Source organism: Drosophila busckii, unplaced genomic scaffold (assembly GCF_011750605.1).
Source record: "Drosophila busckii strain San Diego stock center, stock number 13000-0081.31 unplaced genomic scaffold, ASM1175060v1 hic_scaffold_32, whole genome shotgun sequence".
Lineage (NCBI taxonomy): Eukaryota > Metazoa > Arthropoda > Insecta > Diptera > Drosophilidae > Drosophila > Drosophila busckii.
Window position 1 is genome coordinate 32073 of NW_022872742.1, and position 24957 is coordinate 57029.

The 24957-nt window shown below is 37.9% G+C and overlaps 4 protein-coding genes across 5 annotated transcripts; 1 reads left to right on the plus strand and 3 right to left on the minus strand.

The window, feature by feature from the left end:
• Positions 1–7554: 7554 nt before the first annotated feature.
• On the plus strand, positions 7555–8642 carry LOC108603060 (mitochondrial import inner membrane translocase subunit TIM50-A). The gene is made up of 2 exons (XM_017991501.2): positions 7555–8400; positions 8456–8642. The coding sequence occupies exons 1-2, from the start codon at positions 7597–7599 to the stop codon at positions 8585–8587; spliced, it is 936 nt and encodes a 311-aa protein (XP_017846990.1). The 5' UTR covers positions 7555–7596; the 3' UTR covers positions 8588–8642.
• Positions 8643–8925: 283 nt separating this feature from the next.
• LOC108599429 (DNA topoisomerase 1-like) lies at positions 8926–10425 on the minus strand. Its single transcript, XM_017986288.2, has 2 exons — positions 10100–10425; positions 8926–9988 (listed from the first exon to the last, which is right to left on the minus strand). Exons 1-2 carry the CDS (start codon positions 10423–10425, stop codon positions 8926–8928), a joined length of 1389 nt encoding a protein of 462 aa, XP_017841777.1.
• Positions 10426–14519: 4094 nt separating this feature from the next.
• Positions 14520–17026, minus strand: LOC108601006. 2 transcript variants are annotated; one of them, XM_017988878.2, is made up of 3 exons: positions 16962–17026; positions 15847–16760; positions 14520–15150 (listed from the first exon to the last, which is right to left on the minus strand). In XM_017988878.2, exons 2-3 carry the CDS (start codon positions 16748–16750, stop codon positions 15107–15109), a joined length of 948 nt encoding a protein of 315 aa, XP_017844367.2. In that variant the 5' UTR covers positions 16751–16760; positions 16962–17026; the 3' UTR covers positions 14520–15106. The 2 variants fall into 2 exon arrangements, with proteins under 2 accessions (XP_017844367.2, XP_017844375.2); XM_017988886.2 differs by lacking the exon at positions 16962–17026 and having other exon boundaries at positions 15847–16769.
• A 2072-nt stretch (positions 17027–19098) lies between these two features.
• Positions 19099–22141, minus strand: LOC108599343. Its single transcript, XM_017986179.2, has 2 exons — positions 21574–22141; positions 19099–19104 (listed from the first exon to the last, which is right to left on the minus strand). Exons 1-2 carry the CDS (start codon positions 22054–22056, stop codon positions 19099–19101), a joined length of 489 nt encoding a protein of 162 aa, XP_017841668.2. The 5' UTR covers positions 22057–22141.
• Positions 22142–24957: the final 2816 nt, after the last annotated feature.

A 24957-nucleotide genomic window follows, 5' to 3' on the forward strand; every position in this document is an offset into this window, starting at 1 on the left:
AAATAATAGTTTAAATTGTTGCCGTAGAGACACGCACATATCTAAATGTAGTGCAGATTATAAAAAAAATAAATGTATATATAATATTTAAAATGAAGTGCAGCACTCTGTTAAAATTAATTAAATTATACATTTATATCTCAAAAGTTTCTTTTTATAAAAATCAACAAAAAATTTTACTTTATCATTTATTCCAATCCCCGATTCAAAACCAATCTAATAACCCATCTATAATTACTTGAATATTTGAAACTGTCTTGATTGTTTTTACATAAATGTTTATTGACTGCGGTGAAGCCAAACTGCAATCTCATTTGCAATTTCAATTTAGCAAATGTGTAAGTATTTTTGCTTGTTAGCTGCAGAGCCAATTATAAAGAAATAGGTACACAAAAAAGAGTTTCTAGCAAATTGCAGCACAACAATTTGGCGAAATGAAATTGTTTTTTGGTTTTTAAGCCAAATGCCGCCGCCGTTTGCGTTTTACTTGCGGTTAGCTTGCTGCACTAATTTGCGCTCTAATATCGCTTAGTTGTTATTAGATATCTTTATTTTTTTGCTAGACTGACTTGGCTTATTCCTTTTTTTTGTTGGTTAAATGGCAGCTGACACTAAGTGCCGCTAATTGAAAATTTCGTTTGTTGCCAGTTTTAATTGCGGCTTGACTTGACTCACATTACGCGTTTTAATATTTGCTTATTATTTTTTGGAAATTAAAAGCAACTGTTTGCTGAGATTAGAAAATAAAATGCAAAGCGTTTGATGTAAAAACTTCATTGCATACTTATGCAGGCTACGCATGTAAAAGTATTGTAGCATACTTATGCGCGCACATAGAAGTTAATTTATATTTGTATATTGTAATTAAACCATTTGTTGCGCTGCCAGCTTGTCTAGTCGCGGTAAGCAAAAATTGGCGACAATTATTTAGCAAACAAATGGCATGAGACAAATTAAATAAATAATGCCAGAGCAGCAGCCAAAGCAGACAAAGTCAAAGTGGGTTGGGGTGGGGTGTAGCGAAGTACTGCTTGGGCATATTATTTAACTGCAGTCAGTGAGAGAGTTTAGTTTTAAATGAATGTATTGCTGCATAGATACATTCATTCACGCACCATAAACTGACGCTGAAATTTATTTCCAACTCCAATACGATTGAACGTACAATAAAAATAATAAAATTAATGGCCAAGGGTAGAATTTTTTGATGGCCAACAACAACAAATGGGCAGTGCTTTTAGCCAAGTTGGTTCACAGGTAGCAACAACAACAATAGCAATAGCAATAACAATAGAGCTGTGGCTACAGCTGTGCCTAAATTAAATATATGTATATTTATGCTACTGAATGCAAATTGGAACCGCGGTCAAAATAATTTAAGCCATTTTGCATTGCGAATTTGCCAGATTTGCACACACATACATGCGTTCTCTCTCTCGCTTGCTCTTATGCTTTAGCTATGCTTGACCATTGCCTGCCATAGATTTTGTCCATTTGCCATTGTTATTTACGCGACAATTGCCATAAACATTAGTTCATTTGTACTGCTGCTTCTCTCTCTCTCTCTCTCTCTCTCTCACTCGCTCTTGCATTGGCGCACTGTCGCTGGCACATTAAATTAATTACTCATGTTATTATTTTGGCCAGAATGAAGTACGCAACAATTTATAATCGCGGCTAAACAAGATTAGAAGTACCTGCGGTAACTGCGAAATGCAAATCTACAAGCAAAACCCCTTAACCCACCATCGAGTCACCGCCAACCAGCGAGCATATGCGGTGGTGCAGTGGTGCTGCAGTCATTTTGCTTTATTAGTCACACAAACTGCAGTAGCAAATCAGTATTATGTACATATATTGTTTAGTTGTTGTCTCTGTTTCTGTTTGTAATTAACTTAAATTTACGATCAACTAATTTCAAAATAACTCAAAATATTGCGCCGCTCATTGCGTCTGTAATGGATTTTGTCCCTTCGACATTACTGTACTTCGATCAACTAATTTCAAAATAACTCAAAATATTGCGCCGCTCATTGCGCAAAATGGCAATTAAGCCAAACTTTGCGCTAATCCGTGGCGAGTGGCTTTCAATTTGTTGCACTTGAGTTCAGTTCGGATTTAAATATTGAAGCTTCAAATGTGAGGCAAACTGTTAAACGTAAAAATAAATAAAAAGACAGCTTGTCATATATTTGTGCACTCTAATTTACGCTGTGATTATTATCATGTAGACATATAGTAATGACTGATATGCTATAAAACATTACAATCGCTTAATGCTTTAGTTTTTAGTTTTTAGATGCGTTAGACTTTGCTCAGATCGTTTAGATATTTTTCTTATTTCAAGTTATATTTTATTTTGCATGTGTTGAATGCGTTTTTGCTGGAATTCCCTATAGCTATAGCTGCTGATTAAGTGTTTATATAAGTAAATGGCTAAACATATATTTGCTGGCTAATCTAGTGCAAGTTGTACATTACACAAATTTGGGCTTAAGCTTGTGTGCAGTGCTTTATCCTTTAATTAGGCTTGGTGAATCAACAGGCTGAATGCAGCTTGCCTTCTAATGCATCCGCCCACTTGCCACTGCCCACTCCTGCCTCGCACAATGTGCGTGTGTCCTCAGGACACGCGAAAGGATGCCCTTAACGGATGTTGTGCCCACTTCTATGCGTGTGAGCCTTGTCGGTGTGTCTGTGTGTGTTTTGGCCTAATGCATGATTATGTTCAACACACAGACAGAGAGAGAGAGAGCAAGGGAGAGAGCGAGGCAGAACAATAAGACACAAGAGCAGAGCAGAGCAGAGGGGCTCGACTTCGAATGCGGGATTGGTGCAACGAGCCGCATCTCCTCTGATATATTTGCATGTGGAAATTTGCACATGTTCCAAATCGAGATTTACGACAACGAGTGACATCATTAATCAAGCGGCTGATTGGTGATCCTGTTCCTGTTAATTAATACAATAATGGATTGCGTGCAGTCTCGAGTCTACGTGCTTGGAATTTATGCGAACTACTACAGTAGCTAGCAAAGAAATGCGTTTAGTGCAAAAAATACGAACAAGACTTGCAGCAGCAGCAGCAGCTTGGGCTAAGCATTGATTTAAAATTTACAGCATTGAGGCAAAGGTTGAAACAACATTGCCATATGTTGCATTGATTTATCATTGGAGGCGCCCCCTCGAGTATGGAAATGTTGCAGCCGCTGCCGCTGCTGGACACACCAAATAAATTAAGCAGCCAGGACATGCTCTCTCTCTCTCTCTCTCGCTCTTTGTTAGCACACACCACACACACACAAATTTCAATTAACAATTTTACCCTTAATTTGGCAACAACAACAAACAGAAGCTAAGCAAAGACTTTGTCTTTTGCTGAGGTGTGCGCGCTCTCGTTTTAGCTGGCAAACTAAATTACAATTTGAAGCAGCCGCCCAGCCCCCTAACCCACCACCAAACCCACACTACAGCCACTGCCAATTTGGCAAAGGCCTCGAGCATCAATTATGATTATCGTCACGTTTTATGAGACGTTTGCCCAACTTTATGACTGGAAGGACGACCGAAAGTATGCGCTCTCTTATAATGAATATTGACAAAGGATATGCACAATATGAGCATATACATACATATATATATATATACCCACACATATAATTAAACAGCCACACCCACTCAGGTAAGCTTACACCTGAGCATGTGTGTGTGCCGATTAACTTTGCTTACTTGGCATTAGTTTATATATTACTATAGTGCTGACTTTCACTCGCATATGTTTTTATTCAAGATTTTATGTTAATTATGCAAAGCATTCATTTTAATAGCAATAGAAACTCAAAAATATGCACAACAGCAAGTTTAGCAGCAGCCAGCTTTTGGTTGTGCACAGACAAAAGCTCAGAGCTATAATGCAAGCATGTGTTTGCTCTCATTTAAATGATCTTGACTCAAATTAATAATTGTGTAATAATTAAATTCGCTAAAAGTGTTCTATAGTAATTATAGCAGCCAGGATACTTCAAATAAGTTAGTGTAACTATAATAATTGGTTGATGGATTTTAAAGGTTTTTTATTGCGTAATTTATTAAGTAGTCGACACCACTTACAACTTTATAAATTTGTTTAATTTGTTTACTGCACATAATGAATAAATTTGTCTGCTTTCCTTTTCTGTTTATTTTTTTTTTGAAGTAGATGTAGCAATTTTTGGTTTATGGCCAGTAGAGAAAAATATTAAAAGAGGTTTTTATGGCTTGGCGATCAAAGCTGAAACTCTTTTGGAACAGATTTTGCTGCTATTATAAAAACTAATTGATTTTTTAAACATTTATTTGCTATTATTAATTTATATACTTTAATTATATAGCGGCAAGCGTAGCTTAAATAGCAGCATGCTCTGCAAGTGGAAAGACAACTGCTTGGAATTTATTTATATTTATTTACTATAGACATTTGTCTAACAATAAGTGTGTGTGTGTGTGTGGTTGGACACTTTAAGGGTCCGTCTGCTGCTTAGTTTATGCTGTTTCATGTAATGTCGACTTGTCTACATTTTTGCTTGTAACAAATTGCGTCTGCTCAGTGGGTGGGTGGGTGAATCAGTTTATGGCGCACTTGGCATTGTCGCTCGTTTACCGCATCGTAATGTGTCTCTTCAACAAATCAGACCAACTTGTGCCATAAATTAAACTGTTAATGCCAATTAGACAGCAGCCAGCTCAAAGCACCGCCCGCCAATTTTATTTTGCTCAAACTCTAATTGTTATTGTTGCTGCTGCTGCTAAATTGATTTTGTCTGATGTGCATAGCTAATTCAATTTTTAAACAAAGTGCAGCAGCTATTTAAGCGCAGCTGCTAGCTCAAGCTAGTGAGGGGTGGGGGGTGCTTGGGATTTGCCACTTTAGGGCGACAATTTATGGCTGCTTTTTTCAACTGCAGGTATGCGCGCTTCGCTTTTCCGGCCAAGCACTTAATTGATGTTGTGTCGCGTAAATTATAAACAAAACAAAAATTAAAGTGGATGCTCTAAGGCTTGGGCCTGGTGGGCAAAGGAAACGCTGGCCGGATGCGGAAATGCTTTCATCGCCAAGTGCTGTCGTTGCTCATAAAAAAGCGCCACACATACGTGTGTGTGTGCTCTGGGCTCTGGCTCTGACTCTGGGCCGTGGTCAAGAGGCTAAGCAGGTCGCCGCTGCACGCGAGCTGAGGCGTAAAAGTGTCGCTACTGGCATTGCGGATACTCCTGTTGACCTGACCTCCATTTCCTCCCCCCGGACAGTCCTTCCCAGCTGCGCAGCATTTGCGCATAAATTTTACTATTTTTAGTTTCTCTACCACTTTTTTTCTTTTACGCTGCAAAGTGTGTTCCAAAGTGTGGTCATCTATGTAGGTGGTCATCTATGCAGGTGCTGTCCAACAGGATGTGTCTTTGTATAATGCATAGAGGTGGCCAAAATTGCAGCAAAACGCCTGAGAAATCATAAAAATCTTTAAATCTCATCATCGAGTTTAAAAAATCAATGTGATTGATATAGTTTAAAATTAAATTACTAAAATGTCGTAAGTAATAAGTGATAAATAAAATAATTCTTTAGCTATTCATTTACTAATACTTTTTGTTGTTTAAAATTGTTTATATTAAAATTTAATTTTATGCCACTCACACGTAACTCTCATCTCTAGCCGCATGTCGTTGTCTAATATAATTTATAGCACATGTAATTATTGTAGCTATGCTATAATAAAAAATTATGTATACATACGATAAACTTAAGTTGACACAAGTTTTATAAGCTGCTAAACAAGTTATTGGAATATATAGAAAAGAATTTTTATAATATTTATAAAATCAAATGAACAATTTCAAAATGGAAATCCTATAAAAATATTCTTTAAATATTTCCGATTAAAAATGATATTTTCTTGTATATCTTAAATTAATTCTTATGTATTTTTAAATAAATCTATTCTTTAATTTGAATGGCAAGCTAAAAACTAATTATTGCAGCAATTTTTGATACACAAATTACGTATACGTAAGTAACGCTTGAATTGACTTTATAACAAAGCCAAGTAACTAATGCCTAATTGCAGTGGAGTTTAGTACTAACCAAAGCCTAGCTCTGGAACTGGCACTCACATAACATTGGCATTTAAAAATGCCTTGTTGGCAACTGAAAACTGAAAACGATTTTAGCGTAGGCGATAAAATTTAACAGGCGACGAGTTAAACGGTAAAATCAGAAATTATATGCAATTGGCCAGGCGACAATTGTGCACATAAAATACGAGAGAAGAGTGCTAGGTGATGAGAGTGTGTGTGTGTGTCCTGGACAATTGTCCTGCACGTTGTAACGTGTCCGGGGCTACTCAAATCTGTGCGTCTGCACGCATTACAAACGAATTACGAGACTCGCTGGGCAATTGCAGTTCATTGTTATTTAATATGTGTGTGGCAGGCAGTGCTGGAAATTATACTTTATGCATGCCTCAACAGCAACGGCAACAGCAACAATGCTGCAGATACAAGCAGCAGCAGCAGCAGCTGAAGCAAAAGCGAGAGCAGCAGACGGCATGACACTGATTGCGATATAAACGATTGTCAACGTAAACGTATCCAAGTGGATTATTGCCTCATGCCAATTATCATATCAACGATACACAGGCCATGGCCACAGCAGCAAAATGGCCACACACACACACACATATACAGAGCGAAAGAGAGAGAAAGTACATTGAGCCAGAGCTGACAAGTGGCGCAGTCCAGAGTTGCAATTGCCAATTGGCTGTGAGCGCCCCGCCCACGCACTTGACGTTGATGCTGATGCCCGATGCTGTCGTTGCCTGCCACACACAACAGCAACAGCCACCCCTACCCCCTTTCCACCACACCTGCTGATTGTCTGCTGGTCATGTCAGTTTGGTCCTGCTGCTGCTGCTCCTGCATGTACCAAATTGCATGTACAATTTTAAATGGATTTTGATTGTTTATGACAATTCGACGAGCTGACTGGCCAGCCCGCTGCTGGCCACTGATAATGCGCCATTTAAATAATAACACCAGAAGCCCAACACCCCCAACCCACCTCACCAATGCCTTGTCTGAACTTCAGCTGCTGCTCTTTGCCCAGCATTGCAATTTGTAATTTTAAGCCTATGACATTTGCATAATGTACCCATGTGAACATTTTACATCGTTTCTTTAATGCATATTTATGAACTAAGAATTTATCTCGCTCTCCCTCTCTCTCTCTCTCTCTATCGCTCTGTTTGAACTAGAAATTAAATTCTAAGACAATTGCCAAAACTCTAGCTTATGTTTGTAAGACTTAAAATTATCATCAAGCTTAGAAATAGTTATCTACTTTAATTTTGAAATATATTTTATAATGTATGATTTAGCTAAATATTTTTTGTAATGGTCATTTATCATTCTTTGCCTAATTCCAGACTGCAATCTTTAATATTACTAGTATACAAATAATAAATAAAATTGTTGCTATAAAGAAATGTTAATAGCAATTAAATAAATTCTTATTACTCAACTGTCAGTTACACTTGAAAATGTTGTCAAATTAAATTGCCATCTAATATGATTCGCAGAGCGGCAAGCAGAGCTTGTAGCCAGCTGCTGAGTGGTGGCAAGTGGCAAGAGGCATGCAGCATGGCCAAACGCGCTCGCCTCTGCACGCAGCCAGCGCCGAAGGAGTCGAAGCCCAATTATGGCCTGCGCGCTTTTCTGGGCAGTCTTTGCGGCCTGCTGCTGTGGGCCATCTATGAGCTGGGCAAGCCGGAGTATGATCAATGCGGTCGCTGCATTGAGGATGAGCTGAGTGGACTGCCGCTGCCGCAGCAGTACTTGCAACGCATGTGGCGAGCGTTGCACTATTATGAAAAGATGCTGGACGAGCCGCTGCCAACGCGACTGCTGCCGGATATTCTAATGCCGCCATATGTGCAGCCGCGCTATACGCTAGTGCTGGAGCTGAAGGATGTGCTGGTGCATCCCGACTGGACGTATCAGACGGGCAGGCGCTATAAGAAGCGGCCGGGCGTCGATCACTTTCTGCGCCAGTGTAGCAAACACTTTGAGATTGTGATCTATACAGCGGAGCAGGGCATGACGGCGTTTCCCATACTCGATGCACTCGATCCGCATGGCTTCATCCAATATCGTCTAGTGCGTGGCGCCACGCAGCTGGTGGATGGTCAGCATATCAAGAACCTGAATCGCCTCAATCGCAATCTAGCGCGCGTCATTGTCGTTGACTGGGATCACACCGCCATACCCATGCATCCCGATAATATATTTAATATTGTGCGCTGGCTGGGCAACGATGATGATGTTCAGCTCTTTGACTTGGCTGCATTCCTACAGCTCATAGCGGAGCATCAGGTAACCAATTGCTGAACTACCCAATATACAATACAATTGCTTTTTTCTTTGGCAGCTGGACGATGTGCGGGAGGTGCTGCACTATTATCGCCAATTTGACGATCCCATTGAGCAGTTCAAGGAGAATCAACGCAAGCTACTCGAACAGAAACAGGAGGAGCCTGACAATAAGAAAGCCTTTAATTAAGCTAAGAATGATAAATAAATGCTCAAATTCAAATTTGAAAATAAACAAATACTTATTGCGCATATATCAATATCTGCCAATTGCTTATGCTAATAATTGAACTAGAGATGAGCTCGCAAAGTTTAACAGTCTAATCTAATCTAATCTAAACAATCGCTTGTTGTGTATTAATCGATACATCGCTGCTAATTAACAGCTTATGCTAATGCTATGATGAGCTGTGCTGTTAGCTTAAGCCAGAATAATTATAGCCATGTTATTGCGTTTTTTTTACAGTCGGTCAACATTTATTTTTTAAACTAAAATTTTCAATCAAGTGCAAATTGAAAGAATATAAACTAAAAGCGAAAATGCATTGTGGCGCTATCCAGCGCCCATTTGATGGTCTTGCGCTGCTTGGTGGTCTTGTAGAGCTTATCAATGTCAAGCTTGTGACGCAAGCACCACGAAACAATAATTCTGGGATCCACAAAGTGGGCAGTGGACTGGAGCAGCGCTGCAGCGTGATTGGTCAATTGACGCAAGCGTCGCTCACGTTTGATGCTCAATCTGCTAAATTGGCCAACGACTTCTCGGTAAAGAGGTTGATCGTATTGCTCAAGGATTTCCTTGAGCAAAGCAATCAAGCCCTGTAGCCACTCATGCTTCGCATCGGGCTTCAGCGTTTCCAGCTGCTCCGCCAACATGCTTGAGGCATTGCAAATGCGAAACACAGCCGGCGTCAGTCCATCCATAACGCAGCGTAGATTCTCTTGCAATTTCTCAACTGTCAGCTCGCTGAAGATTGGCTCATGTGGCTGCTTGCCGTCTATAAAGACGCTCAAATTGTAGTAGACTCCAGGCTTGATATCGTGCTGTCGCGGCTTCAGCGGCGGCAGCAGGTGCCAAATGTTTTTCCGCTCGCCCAGACGCACCTGCAGCTTGACCTGGTCGACACGCATGGCGCAGAGATCAACGGGATCCATGCCTAAGTGATCAATGCAGTAGAGTGCCACGCCCAGTTGCCGCATTTGCAACTCAGGCGAGATCATAATCTGGTTATATACGCGCCGCATGCGAATCAGGCGCGTCTGAAAAATGCGCGCAGTCTCGAACTGCTCACGGCTAGGCAATGGCTCGGCCAGAACCTTTGGAATTTCAGGCTTGGCATGCACATAGACCATTTTGCCAGAGAGCGAATCGCGCCAGGCGTAGAGCCATTGGACGCTGTGATCGTGCAATATCTGATGCCAGTGATGGCCAGCAGGTGGCGCTGGCGGCTCCAAAAGCTCATCACAGTTGATGGTCACATCCTCAGGCAGCACGCGCGCCTTTATCATGCCCATGGTTAGACTAGCGGCACTCTTGGTGGAGCGTGGACAGCTTAATCCTGGCGGCCGTATGCGATAGTTGGCCACGCGTCTGGACTGTCCATTTATTGTGCAATAGCTATGCTGCTGCACTTGCTCTGCTGTTATCACCTCCTTTTGCTGCTGCTGCTCCAAATATTTCTGCATATGCCTAAAGTCGCACAGCTCAAACTCCCTGACCAAATGACGCTGCTCGATGCTCAAGCATTTGCGAAATTCTCCAAAGAAATTCTCAATAAATTCCGGGTGCTGTGCATGAGGCGACGTCAAAGCTTTGACATAGAACGTGGCCACCTCCTCCGCCTGTTCCGTCAGCTCAATCATTTCATTGTCGTAATAAAAGTTCACATCCTTCGGCAAACGCTCATAGGCTGGCGCAAAGATCGGTCCACTATGCTGCATCGAGTGCCACTTCACTTTCTTTGGATTGGTCTGCTCCACCGGCTCAGCCATGATTTGCTGCTTCACAGCACGTGGCTCAGCGCTCATGTTTAGTATTAAATTAAATTTATTATAGTTAAATAAGCGTGTGCTCCAGCTGTTGCCTATGGGAGACGTGTATGTATTGTGAGATTTTAAGGCTTTGATATTTAGACTTCAGCTTGAGAGCTTCAAGTGCTTTGAGCTGGGCAACTAGATTCCAAAGAACATTTATTAGTAAAATAGCAAACATTTTAAGGCTGTTGAAGAGAAGGGGCATGAGCCTTTTTAGAGAAAGAGAGAGCCCGAGCTAAATATTTAAGACTAGTTGAGGTTTGGCTTTGGATTTTTTGTTTATATATTCCCAAAAAGTAGTTTTATATTTTGAAGATTATTTTTGCGCATATTCTGGTCAAAGATCACTTAATGATGTACAATAGCTACATTATCAGAATCTATATCATATAAAATCATTATACAATAATGTTGATAATGCTTTCTTTATTTATGAGTATCAAAGATCATTTGCGTAAATGGAACTCACATTGTGTGTTATCAGTTGCTGCTTCATATGCGACCCAATTCGGCATCTGATGTTGTGGTAGGTCAAGTGCAAATTAATCATTTTAAATATTAATAAAACGCTAATGCTGCTGATTGTATTTGATGGATGCTGCTTTGGCCAGCTCTTCCAGTGATCATTTAGCTCATTGAGCTGCTGAGCTTAAGGCTGCCCTATTTTAGTTTTCTATACGTATAATAAGTCAGCTGGGGGTTTAAGCTAAAAATACAAACAAATTCCGTTTGCGTGTTGCGTGTTGCTGGAACATCAAGTGAACTTTTATGCGCATATTTACGGCTGATTGTTTGTTTCAATTGCAAACCATTCACGCCTTGAATTTACGCTTCATTTTATCTACATTTTTATTTTGTTGGTTGGTTGGTTGGTTGGTTGGTTGGGTCTCTGGGGTGTCGCATGTAAATCTAGTTTATGGCTCTTGGCCTAGCCTAGCAGAAAAGTCAAAAGTTATGCAGGTTGCGTGTGTGTTGAGCTTAAATTGCTGTTGAAAGCGGCCACACACGCGTGTGGCAGCCACAAGTGGCAAGAGCAGCAACTAAAAGTGCGCTAAGCGTTTTTAATTTTCAACAGAAATAGTTCAACAACATAGTTTTGATTTCAATTAAAACTAAAATGGAGAGCAAATAAGTTTTACTTATCAGTCAGTTCAGCGTCAGTTGAGAAAATTAAGAAATTATCCCAAGGGAGCGCATGTTGCATGAGCTGCTGTTATATTTATAACTATCTATGCTGCTACCTTATGCGTGTGTATGTGTATGTGTGTGTCTGCTCGTTTATTCGATCAAAAGTTACGAGCTCATCTTAGATTGGACATTAAATGCTCACTAAAATATTTTCCATCCGCACGCAGCAGCCAACTCCAACCCCAAGCCCAAGCCCAAGCCCTAAAACCCAACTCCATCCCATACTCTGCCATGTTTACTCACTTGCCCCATGTAGCAAGAACAAGCGAAATAAATGTCATGAAGCAACTCATTGACAGGCACATAAGGACTTTGGTTTTATGGTCCACAGATATGACCAAAATATATGATTACCATGTGTCCAGCCACATGCGAGCTCGTAAATAGGCATTTTCTCTGCTTTAGCCCCAGCCACCCGCTCGCCCACGCGCCCCGCTTGGTCCTACGAGCGACTTGTCCACTTGGTCCATTTGGTGACTACTTTTTCTTGATTTTTGTTGCCTTTCGTTTGGTTATTTAGCAAGTGATCCAGGTGGGACTGGGACTACGACTGAGACTCTGGCCACTGTAGTTGCTGCTGGCCGGCTGGGGTGGGGTTGGGGGGTTGGTTTACTACTGTCCACAGCCTGTGGCAGTCGTAAAAATCAAAATAAAATGAAACTTATGCGTGATGTTTGCGTTTTACACCATCTGCCTTTTTTTCTTTCTCTCTCTCTCTCTCTCTCTTTCTTTTATTTTGAAGCGGGTTACGTTGCTGTTTTACTAATGATAGAAATTATAGTTAAATATATGTCAGTTTTTATAGCGGTTAACATTTAAATATTTATTGATTTTAACAATGGAAAAACTCGTAAAATATACGAGAAAATTGCAACTATTATAACTTAAGAGCAGTAGATATATCACAATATTTATCTATGGATAGTTTTTAATAAACAAAATACTAAATAAAATGCTAAATAATTTTGAAAACTCTAAATAATATTAAAAAAACGCTAATCGCTTGTTTTATGGCTCAAACAGTTTTATTATTCAGAATTTCAGAACATTTTTGTAAAAATATTTCTGAGCTAAAGAGAAAATTATAACAATTTGAACTTAAGAGAGGTAATGTAGTTCTAAAGAAAATAGTAAAATGCTTAGCAACCGGATGATTTTATTTTTTTATGAGTTTTCAGAACATGCTTAAAACCTAACGAAATTATTTTGCAAACGTTAATTAATATACAAAAAATGGCGAAAAATTTATTTATTTGAAATTGAAAAATAAACACCAATAAAATTGTATAACTATTTAAAATTTGATAATAATTTTTAATTTGTAGTTGCCAAAAAATATTTTTATATATTTAGTTGTATTTCTATGATTTTTATGCAATAAATTTATATATCTAGCATTTGATTGGCTTAGGCCAAAGTGCTTTCATTTCTGATCCAAGTAGCACAACATTTGAATTTGATGACGATGATGCTATCGCCTGTTACAGATCTATTGAGTTGGCCAGTCCAGGCCCACGCTTAGGTCCAGGCCTTGGCTATGGGTGAATGATGCTATTGGGGCAATGTGTATTTGGCATAAATTTGATATTTATGCAGTCCAGAGTGTATGCTGATTTCATCTCATCTCATCTACGAGTTACGTGAGCTGATTACGTTAGTCACGCACACACACACACACACATACAGTTAGTGCTTTAGTGTGTGTGTGTGTGAGTTGCTTAGCGGCAAATGAAATTGTGGCAACTGGCGAGGCGACTTGATGAGAATTTCATTCTGTGTGAATTTTTATGACTTTCGTTTGCTGCTATGGCAAGTTACACTAAATGATTTTGCATTATTTGTTACTAACATGCTTTGTCTCTCTCTCTCTCTCTCTCGCACTCCCATTGCCACTTGCTGACCATAAAAAGTCAATGCATGCCAAATGCTTTTGGCTCGAACTAGTATAGTGCGCATTTTATTTGTTTATTCATCGTAGTATGTGCAAGAAAGCAAATCGTAAAAATTATGTTGATGACTCATCAGTAAATGGCATTTATTTTATTGTCACCTTTGACCTCTCATATGTTACACCAGAATTGGGCACTTCAATGCTTCACAGAATATGAACGAGTTCGCCGTTTGTGACTTTGATGCACGGACTACGAATGAGTTTTCTATTTGTATTATTAATGATGCCTGGCTAGAAAGCTTGTCACATTAGCTGCCCACCAAGCTACCTTTATCATCTATAAGATTCATTAGTTACACCCCCCACAATAAAGTATATCTTTAATTGGGTTTTTATTGCTGCCATTGCGTATCGATATGCTGACTGGTTTAAAGCGCTGAAAGCTTCATAAACCACAACTCTGTATTATCCATGAATGTTGACCAGACCTAAAGCGCGCTGTGGTTCAATTCAATTGAAATTGAGTAGCCAAAAATATTTATCTAACTCTTTGAAAATTGTTTTTCAGCTATGTCTGCCATAATGATTTTGAAAAATGTATTTATTTAATTGTTAATCTTATAATGCTTGCTTATTTTTTAATATGAGAATTAATCTAAGTGATAGGAATATTGTTTGAATTTTTCAATACCAAAATTTAAATCAAAAAGTGATGTAAATGGCGGCAATCTTTCAAGCAAAAGCATAAAATGATGTTTTATATTTTATCAAATATTATTTAAAGCTTCTTTAGTCTATTAATAGTTATTTACATTGATCGTTGCGTAAAAAGAAAAAAATAAGACAGCAACAATAAAACTTAAATTTGTTGTTAAATGTATGTACAATGTTTTATTATTTAGTTACGTTTTTTTTAAGTTCTTAGAAATTAAAATTAAATACAATATTATGTAAAAAGATTTTCAGTATTTACATAAAATTACTTTTGCTTAAACTAAGTTTATTCATTGATTTCTATATTCGTCGCTTTAGCTATAGCTTTGCCCACTGTGCGCCAGCACTGTTGTTGTTGTTGTTGTTGCTGCTGCACTCCCAAAACGAATTATTGCGATAGCAACAGCGCTGGCAACAAAACTGAACCACATTTGAGATTTGATTGGATTAGAACAAGCTTTTGGCGGCGGCACACGAATTGTTGATGTGTCCACTGTGGTTGATTGGAATTCGAGCATACCAATGCCCACTGGCCAGTGGTCAACACACACACTCACACTCACACACATACAGTGGGAGCGGAGCACACAGTGTTGACACGTGGCGGTGTCAGTGGCAGAGCAAACAACATTGTTGGCTTCTCTCTATGGACGCATTCATATTTTCGTTCAATTGATGTACACATAGGCAGGCCCAGTCAGTTCCAAAGCTAGAACCTGAGCCACTGCCGCAATTAGCAGCGTCCGCTGTCCTTTGTCCTCTGTCCAATGTCCACTGTTTGAATTTAGCAATTTTTGTTGATTGCTCTGGTTGTATGAATTGCTCTTTGCTTTTTGTTTTGGTTAAGGTGATTATGGGTCTGCTTGATTGGTTTGTCCAATGCTAACAGTTTGGAAAATGTGCTTTAAGTATTTGGCTAAAGGGTGCTGTAAAGACAAAAGTGATTAAGTAAATAAATTCAAAAAGCAGAGAATCAAAAGGCGTAACTCAAACTAGTTGAAGAAGCAGCAAGAATTTATTTAAATTTAATGTAGAGTTGTGTATTAAGCGATGGCAATTATTAAAGCATTAAAGCGAAAGATAAAATATCAAAAACTTAGCAAACATTAAGAATTATAATTTTATTTTTTAAGTTCACTTATTATTGAGTTTTATATAAAGCGAAAATATAAAATAATATAATAATATGAAATAATATAATAATATAATCAATATACAAAATAAAAAATAGTTTTACTTATTGAAGAACGATATAAAAAATACAAAACTCATGATCGTTGAAGAAAAAGGTAAAAAAAATGCGAAGCTTAAAAATTATAATAAAGTCGAAAACTATAATCATTCACTATTGAGTTTTAAATTAAGCGAAAAATATGAAAATATTTTAGAAATTAAAATTCATCACAATTCATCATAATAAGCATGGAAGAAAAATATTAAAAATTAATTCTTTTTTTCTAGTTTCATGGCATTAACATTAATTAAGCATGGAAGAAAAATATTAAAAATTAATTCTTTTTTTCTAGTTTCATGGCATTAACATTAAATAAATTTTATAGCCTGAAGCCTCAAGTTTGGATCTGATTCTCTGTTTAAAAGTTTAGTTTTATGTTTTTTCATACTTAGCAAGCTGAAATCCAGTTGAACTTCAAAATTGTATAGCTCATAAAGATCCAATTTGTCATAATTTTTAGTTTTCACATTCAGTTTAGTCAAACTTTTCCCACTGCTCTGTCGCAGGCTACTCTTGTTCGAACTGGCGCATGTGGTGGGCAGGTAAGGGGCGCTCTTCAGAGCTTGGTTAATTACTCTTTGCTTTGCAGCCAGTGCGCTGAAGCTGGGTATGCGCTCTTGGCACGCTTGGAGCCAGCAATGGAGCTCAGCTTGGCGGGCTCTACGATTGGATATGGAACTCAATTTGAAATGCTGCATTTGTTTATCTTCGAACTGCAGGCGTAGTTCATAGCGATTCACTTCTATAATGCGTGCCAGGCGATAAATCGGAGCAGACATCACGAGTACAAAGCAGCCGCGCACAGTGGGCGCAAAGTGCGGCTTACTGAGTAAATATTGAAGCTGGCTGCGCGTCAATTGCGTTTTGGCCAAGTTCACAGAACTGTAGCTAAGACTACGCTTAACCCTTGCGAGTTGCTTAAGCTGCCCTTGATTATTTTTAGTAATAAGGTAAACTTGGGTTTCAATTGCTTCAAGTTTATTGAGCTTAAGCTGCTTATTTTCTAGTGTAAATAACGTAGACTGCTGGCAGTTCATTTCATTTACCAAGTAAAGTTCCACTCCTATTCCTTGCAAGGATTCTAGACTATGCCAGCTAGACTGTTGCTGCTCAAGTTCTGTAGAGCTATTAGTCGCATCCATTCCAAGGGAAGTCCAAGTGCCAAGCCGATGCTCATTATGTTTCAATTCATCAAGTGTTTGCTCTAGAGAATTAACCTTGCAATAATTATTTTGTTGGCTCTTAAGCCTGACGTCTGTTTGTTCTGAGCCCATCTCTAATGCGAAAGGCATTGGGCGTTAACTGCAAATATTTTAAAGAATTAAGATTAGCAAAATATTTTATAGTTTTCAAAACAAAATATATCATTAAATTAGGAAATATTCTAAAGATTTGCAGAATATAATAATAATATAGTAATAGTATAGTTCTTTAAATATTGTTAGTGATTGTTCATGCTAATCCGCCATATATATTTTTAACTTCATTCAAATCTAATTTTACCCTTGGCTTTATTTTTTGCGCGTCTCAAAGCTTTTAGCAATTCGCAGAATACTTGGAAATTTTTTTCTTCACTACTCGTTTTGTTTTTAATACAAAGTACTATGTAGTAGCAAATCAAACACAAGCTGTTCTCAAATTCTATAATGTAATAATCCACAACACATGTGTGTTTACAAAATAAATTAAAATCTCACTGCCTACATTGTTTGGAACAAACTAAAAATGTAAGTAAATGTTAAAAGCGCGTAAATGATTTTTTCACAATATTTACCTTTATTTATTTTAGTTGTAAAAATGTTGAAACAGCTCACATTACATTGCTGATAAGCATCTCTCATCTCACAACTAAAGTCCATGGCAATGATCATTACATTGTGCGGAAGTCGAGGGGAGCTGGAGCTGAAGCTGAAACTGAAGCCACAATTTCAGGTTTGCCTAGCCGTGAACACGTTCAACATGAGCGGCGATTAGTTGCATTTGTTTACGAGTATGGATTTTGGATTTCGGATTTGTCTCCGGTGGTGCCCAGTGGTCTCGAGTCCGAATGGAGTCCGGCAACCGTAATGGCCGCCAGCCGTAACTTATTGCAACGTGGCGTGCGAGTCGAGAACGGAATGTGCAGCAAAGCAATTTGGGGGTTAGTCAGCAGACGGACGAACGGACGGACAGACGGACGGACTGGGTTTGGGGGGTAAGCTTTGTCGATATGGATGTGATTTCGTTTTCTTTGGCATGGACTTTATCCACATTGTAAAGTAGACATTATGTTGATGTGACTCTCGGACTCTCTCGGCTCTCATATCGCGTCTGGGACATCTCTCGCCCCCACTACCCACACCCCACTCTCTAGTCACTGGTGATAATATCCCTGAAATTATTTTCAGTTACCCGTGTGTGCGGCCTTTGTTTTATTGTTATTGTTTCGTTGCCTGTGTCGTCGTCATGTCCACAACAGATTCGTGACTCTATCCCCCGAAGATGGACACGGGAAACGCTTTTTGGCCAGAAGTTATTTTATGTATGTTATATCTCGGTTTTGTCCAAAATGATGCGCACTTGCAATTATACACTTACTCTGCTTTTTCTTTATTTTTTTGGCCAACACACATGTGTCGTGTCTGTTTGTGTGTGTGTGTCTGTGTCTGTGTCTGTGTGTTTCGCATATTGGCGCTGGCAAACTAATGGCTTTACTAACGATTGCAACCGTTGTCCTTAATGGCATCCTTTTTGCTCATCACACGCATCCCAGTCTCTCACTCGCTCTGTCTCCACTCATGCCAAATTGTTTGCCTTTGTAGATGGCAGCCAAGGATATGTTGCAACTGCTTTTTGCTTTTGCTTTGCTATTTTTTAAATTCTTTCAACTAATTAGTAAATTTTAAAACAAAAGAAATTCTTGCAATCAATTATCGAAATTGACTTGAGCCGTATCAAATCAGTAAGTAAATGTTTTAATTTTAAACTTTGAAAGCAAAATGCATTAGACTAAATTAAATAGTTCTATTATTAGTTTAACAATTGTGTGTACATTTGTATTTTTTAAATTTTATTGGGGTGAGCTGAGAACATTTTTTATACACTTTGACATTTTTTTTAATCTATAACTTTTAAATGTTCTAACTTAACGAAGTGATATTTGATTTGGGATACTCTTGAATGAAACTGCGTTCAAATTTTAAAATTTCCTTGCTTAAATTTGCATATTCCAGCCAAAATTAAAAGTCATAAAATCCTAAATCTAATGATGCAAAATATTTAAGTATGGCACAATTTTTAAACAAGTTGTGAAAGTTATAAAAATTGTATATAGGTTACTAATTTGTATAATGCTTTAAAATTCTTTGAATAATTATTAATAATTAATATCTTTGTTTGACACAGTTAGAGCAAAAAAAAAACAATGATGGCAACTTAAGTTTACTTTTAGGCTTTGATAGGTTGTTACTCAGCTAAATCAAAAGAGATTAAAGAAAATTGTTTAAGAATTATATGAAATTGTAAGCTCAAATTAGTATAGTTTAATTATTAGCAAAGAATTATGATCGATAAACAAAGAGACTGAATTCAAGTAGACGAGTTCAAGAAATAAACGACAAGAGGCATGTGCAAGACCTTAGGCCTAGGCCTGATCTTGGAGCTACAGCTGCATAGAAAGTTATTAATTATTAGCGTATTTCTTTTCTTAAAACTCTTGTCTATGCTTCCGTGCTTCTTTCATGATTTAAATAAATGTACAAAGTACTTCTTTGGCCTATCAAATTAGAGCTTAAGCTCTCGCTTTCATTTTATAGAGGGGACCTTAGCAAAATGTCATTAATGTGTTTGCATTACTTGTGGTCAAATAAAAATCGTACAAATTTATTGTTAATAGAAAAATAAAAAACCGAAGAGGGTTACACTTGTGGAAGATGCACGCACTTAACGCTTACACAATCCTTTTAGTTATGAGCCCTGAACCCTGGACGATGTCTATCTGCTGACCAAGGCGGCCATCGGCCATCGGCCATCCGGTGGGCAGTCGTAAACATATCGTGTCATATACGCTTGCCGATATCGAAAAATAATCTTACAACGGAAATGGGGGGCAAGAAAGGATTCGTTTTCTGCGATTTCAACTTGGTCATAATGTTGGAAATTCCCAATGCCGGCCAAAAACACTTTTCGGGGGATTTTTAGTGTTTATTGCCTTAGATTAGTTTGTTTATTGTAATCCTCGTTATAAATTAAGCGAAACTTGCGCTTACCGAACTCCTCGGAGTAGCAGCCGTGCAAAAAGGGTTGCCAAGTGGGCGTCGGCGTGGGAGTGGGAGTGGGAGGGGCTGGCATTAATTCGCCGCATATTTCCCCAAAGGCATCGGAATGAACTTAGTGAGATAATTGCTGCAAATGGTTTACGACCGCAGCCCGATAATGCGATAGTGCTAAGGCGTCTATTATAGAAAGAAAATAAGTTTTCCTTTTGTATTCGCTCTCTCTCCACCTCTCGCTCTCTGTTTGCAAGTATGAGAGATGAAAAGCATATTTGCAGCTCTAATTAAAGTTAGAGTAGATGCAAAAAGAAATGCAACATTACGCCTATTTTTAATTTAATGTTTATTACTTAATAAAGATTGCATTTTAAAATATAAAAAATATGCATTTTATTGACATTTTATTATTAGAAAATGTATTTATATTTTTATAAATCATTGCATTAATTTTGATGTTTTATATTTCTATATTTTCATAACATTTATTTACAATATTAAATGCATAGATATAAATTTATATACTCCATGCTCTATAGTTCTATAACAATTTAGAATTTCTAAAACACATGCAAGTAAATTTGTATGCAAATTTATGCGAAAACTTAATATTGGAGTAGAGTCTATAAAATATAGGAGCACTCCAATGCCAACCATATATTGTGTAATATCAAAATATTGATAAGCAGCAGCTGCAGATGTGATTGGGTTCGATTCGTTATGCTCAATAGCTGAGGCTGAAGTAAAATTCATATTGCATACCGCAAGGCGCGCGCTTCTATTCAATAAATGCAAAAAAACTAATAAGCCAGGTGTGCGCGGCTTAAAGAGCAGCCTGTGTGCAAGAGAAAGGGAAAGAGAGTGAGAGAGAGAGAGTGTGGGTAGAAACTAGCAGCAATTTAGTTGAAATGAAATGACATAAGCTCATTAAGAATTACAGTTGTCCTGTTGCTTATTGGCCTTGGGTCTAGGCTGTGGCAACATTTCTATCAAAATAAGGTATATATAATATAAATTAAAATATAAATTAAATATAAATGTCTGTTGGTTAGCTTTTTGAAATATCGCAAGCAGAACAGAAGTTGTACAGGTCATTGCTTAACATTATTTTTGATTTCATTGCTTATAAATAATGCTCAGAGGTTGAAGCTGTCAAAGTAAACTAAAATTAATAAATTAACATTATAAAACAAACTAAAAAAAATACGCATTGTTATTGCTGTGTAATGTTTATAATTTAATCTTTAATATATTGCATATTTTCCATAGAGTATTTGTTAGTCCTTGCAAACAAATTTTGTGGCATTCTTTGTGTTTGGTTTTTAATGCTGCTGCGCGTCTAATTGCATTTTAAAATTGCGACACCATAAAATGTGCTTACGGTATAAATAATTATAACGGCATTTGTCGCAACAAACAGCCAAAGCGAAAGCCAAAGCCCAAACTCTTGCCGTGACTCCAAAGCCGTAACCAGTGTCGAGTGTCGCAATGATTTTCGTTTGTCACACAAGCAGCAGCAGAGAGAGCGAGAGAGCGAGAGAGACAGAGCATGGATGTGTTGTTGTCGCATCTCTTGGTTATTGCATGAGCCAAGGCAAGCTTCATTTCCATTTAGCGCCAGACAACAGTTTCATGTTAGCTGCAGTGGCTCAGGACTCTCGACTGAGAGCGATTAACGTGCGCTGCATATTTTCAGCTAATTTTCTAATTAAAACGCTATTTATGCATTTTACAGTTCAAACTGAATTAAACATGCGCCAAGCATAGCAAGAAGCCAAACTGTAGCTGCTGCACTTTGTTATTATCATTATCAAGCTGCTTTCGTTTAAATAAAATAAAAAAAAATAAAACATATATATATATACATATATATTTTCTGCTCTTCTCTCTTTTCTCTTATACGAACATTTATATGTATCGACTACCGATTTGCACAAAAAATTTACTTTAGCATTGCAATACACACAGTGGCCCACTACGGCCAAGGCTGAAAGCCAAATCAAAGCCTTAAGCAACAGCAAGCGTAGCTGACTCTGCCTATCGAGCCAGCTGTCCAGCAATTGGGCTATAAAATACTCCCAGCTGCACCAGAAGATGCGCAGGCAAACCTCAATGCAGAGCACGGTGCCCACCAAATCGATGTAGAATCGCAGCCAGGCGGGAAAGTGGCTCCAGCACATGGGCACCAGTCGATTCTGATAGATCTGCACCATGATGGCTAAATAGACTACAACTGTGGCCAGCTCGGGCGCCTCTGGCACATTCGATCTGAACTGCTTGACAACGAGCGAAGTGCGCAGCAGCAAGTGACAGATGCTGACCAAGATTATGGCCACAATTGAAGTCATGCTGATTATTGCTAATTATTGCTGAAAAGAAATGCAAAACAATTTTGATTGTTTACTGTAAATATTTTGATTTGTTAGAAAAAAAGCTACACAAATGCCAAAGTGACGACAAGAAAATCTTTTTCAGTTTTCATTTCAGTCAATTTAAGTTTTAATTTATAAGCAAAGAAGTGACTATATAAAGAATAAAACACACAATTAATTGAAATGTAATTAATTGAATTTAAAGCTTAATGCATTTTCGAAATATATAATATATATGAAAATATATTTATGCATAGTATTATAATTTCAAATTATTAATATTTTATAATATTTTCAGAAGTTGCTAACTTTGAATATATTGTGTTTGTACAACTTTTTCATCAAAAAATGCAATTAATAAAGTTATTTAAAAATGTGAATAGCCCTAGATTAATTGCACTTAAATGAAACCTTAACGACTTTTGGGCAAAATTGAATATTTTTTGAAAATATTTATGATTAAAAATATATATATTTTTTTAAAAATATGTTGTTGTTATTTAAGCAAGTTGCTCTAAGCTAACGAAGTTTGTTGCTAATTTATTGCAATTGCTCTGAAACGAATTATGGGCAAAGCTTGTCCTGAGAGTTTGTGTTGGAAACTGCACCCAATGCGCAGTTACCTGCAATCTGTTGGAGCATAAAGTTTATGCTCGAGCTAGGACACTTCACAATCAATGTCACAAAATGGCGGCAAAAGCTCTTTGTTGCAGCCAAGTCCTTGGGTAAACACACAACTAAATCTTGGCTTTTCTCTCACTCTCTCTCTCTCTCTCTCTCTCTCTCTCTCGAGCGAGAACGTTGCTGCTTCTGCTGCTGGCTCTTAACTTCTACTCTGGCTCAAAAGTAGAGCTCGAACAGCTTTAGTTTGATACGCCCCCTTGACGTGCGTTGCAGTTTCGCTTTGTTTGCGCAGCCAGTTGACTTGACAGAAGGATAACGCAAAGGACGCACAGGACACGAGACAGGAGAGACAGTGGCGAATCCACTTGCCACTTGATGTCGCATAAATTTGTGGCTTGCTGCAGTTGCAGTCTCTCCGCTCTGACTTTGTGGACGAAATTTATTTACATTCTTATTTATTTTGCCACTTGGCAATGATTTGAAGTGCCTTGGACCATCAGCAAAATGCAACTTGATGTGGCAATGGGCAGTGGCAGAATTTTATGCAGAGCTTAGGACACTTCATTATGCTTAAGTAGCTGATATATAGTTTTAGCTTCAGTATTGTTTTAATTATGGCAACAAAGCGAAGCTGAATAATTCAAAAGATAAACTGCTGGACTTTGGTAAATAAATCTAAGAGAAAATTATTAAATAAATGCTTAGGCAAAATTTTAAATAATCTGAAACAATTTTATTTGTAAGCTTTTCATATAATGCGCATTGATTGCTTAATTAGCTTATTTAAGAACTTTTTAGTAAAGCAGAAATGCACAGGACAAAATAAACTTTAAATTTAATTAACATAATAATTTTATAAACGTTATATATTTAGCTTAATGATAGTTTTATACAAGAGTTTTAATTTGAATTTGAATTTAAGACAAAATATTTCAACGTATTTTATATAAAATGATTAACATTGTGAATTTGTTTAATTTAAGTCATAATTAATTTATATGAATAGTAAATAAAATGAATGCAGTTTTTTAAGTAAATAAAATTTATTTTGAACAGATAAACAGATAAAATTATTTAATTATTTAATGTGAATTATTTACACATTTAAATATTCAGCTAAATAATTAAAAATTCAAGAAAGTTCGCTTTAAAACCAATAGACAAATGAACAATAAAACGATGATAAGCATTTAATAATGTTTAATATATGAATTGAAGACTTTTGTTATTGCAGCAAGATCTATTAACTATTTAAGTAGCTACTAAAGCGTTTGCTACAGCAGTAGCAACAGTTACATGAGTGCAAACACGTTTTGGCGACAGTTGACAATTTGCCAAGTGCTCACGCTCACTACGCAACGTACTTAATTTGCTATATTGAAGTATTGAACATTTGAGCAAGTTGTTGCCACTTGGTGGCGCACATGATCCACACCCACCACCCCCCATCTGCAGCTATGTTAGTAGACAAGGCATGCGAGCAATTCTTCTATTTTAACGGCACTTTTGGCGACAGATTTTTCTAATGTCTCCATTTCGAATCCTTTGGCCAGGCAATAAATGTGCCCCTCGCCTTAGGGGTGGCAAGTAATTGTGTGTTTGCGTGCGTGGTAATGGCAATGGAAATGGCATAAAGGCGAAATTGTCATAAATTCCGAAGGCGCACACACGATTTGAAATGAATTATGCTTTATGATTATTAGACACATAGCAAAAGGATAAAGGATATGCATGAAGGCGCATCACACACACACACACACAACGCAATTATAAACATATGTGTGTGCATGTCTCTCTCTCACTCGCTCACTCGCTCGCTCTCTGTAACAATTAAAAATAAAATCAGCCCACATTCATCGTTGTCGTCGTCGAGGTCGTCGCTTGGCTTGAACTGACATACATAGCACCTTGAACAAGCAACAAGGGGAGTGGTTGCTTGGCTGGCTGGGTGGTTGGGTGGGTGTTAGTGTGAAGAACACATGTGCAATTGCCGCTTGCCTTAATGGCTCATAAATAACCGAGGACAACAATGAGGCGACTGCATCCTTCACACTTTTGCTTGATTTTCTGCTGCTTTTGCTTCTTCGTCGTGTATTTTTTTTTTGCTGTTAGTGCAGCCAATCCGCTGCATGCGTGTTTCTCTCTCTCTCTCTCTCTCTCTCTCTCTCTTTTGCGCTCTCGCATGTCCTTTGTCATTCATCAAAGCGTCAGCGGCGCCTTTGGCTTTGGGGTTGCTGTTGTTGCAGTTTCTGC

Bases quoted from the DNA above. Each gene is read 5' to 3' on its own strand.
- LOC108603060 (XM_017991501.2), top strand. From the start codon at position 7,597: ATGATTCGCAGAGCGGCAAGCAGAGCTTGTAGCCAGCTGCTGAGTGGT. The intron at 8,401-8,455 runs GTAACCAATTGC...TTTCTTTGGCAG, and splicing joins AGCTCATAGCGGAGCATCAG to CTGGACGATGTGCGGGAGGT.
- LOC108599429 (XM_017986288.2), bottom strand. From the start codon at position 10,425: ATGAGCGCTGAGCCACGTGCTGTGAAGCAGCAAATCATGGCTGAGCCG. The intron at 9,989-10,099 runs GTGCGACTTTAG...TGGACAGTCCAG, and splicing joins TTGGTCAGGGAGTTTGAGCT to ACGCGTGGCCAACTATCGCA.
- LOC108601006 (XM_017988878.2), bottom strand. From the start codon at position 16,750: ATGCCTTTCGCATTAGAGATGGGCTCAGAACAAACAGACGTCAGGCTT. The intron at 15,151-15,846 runs GTATGAAAAAAC...TTGTCTTTACAG, and splicing joins ACTGGATTTCAGCTTGCTAA to CACCCTTTAGCCAAATACTT.
- LOC108599343 (XM_017986179.2), bottom strand. From the start codon at position 22,056: ATGACTTCAATTGTGGCCATAATCTTGGTCAGCATCTGTCACTTGCTG.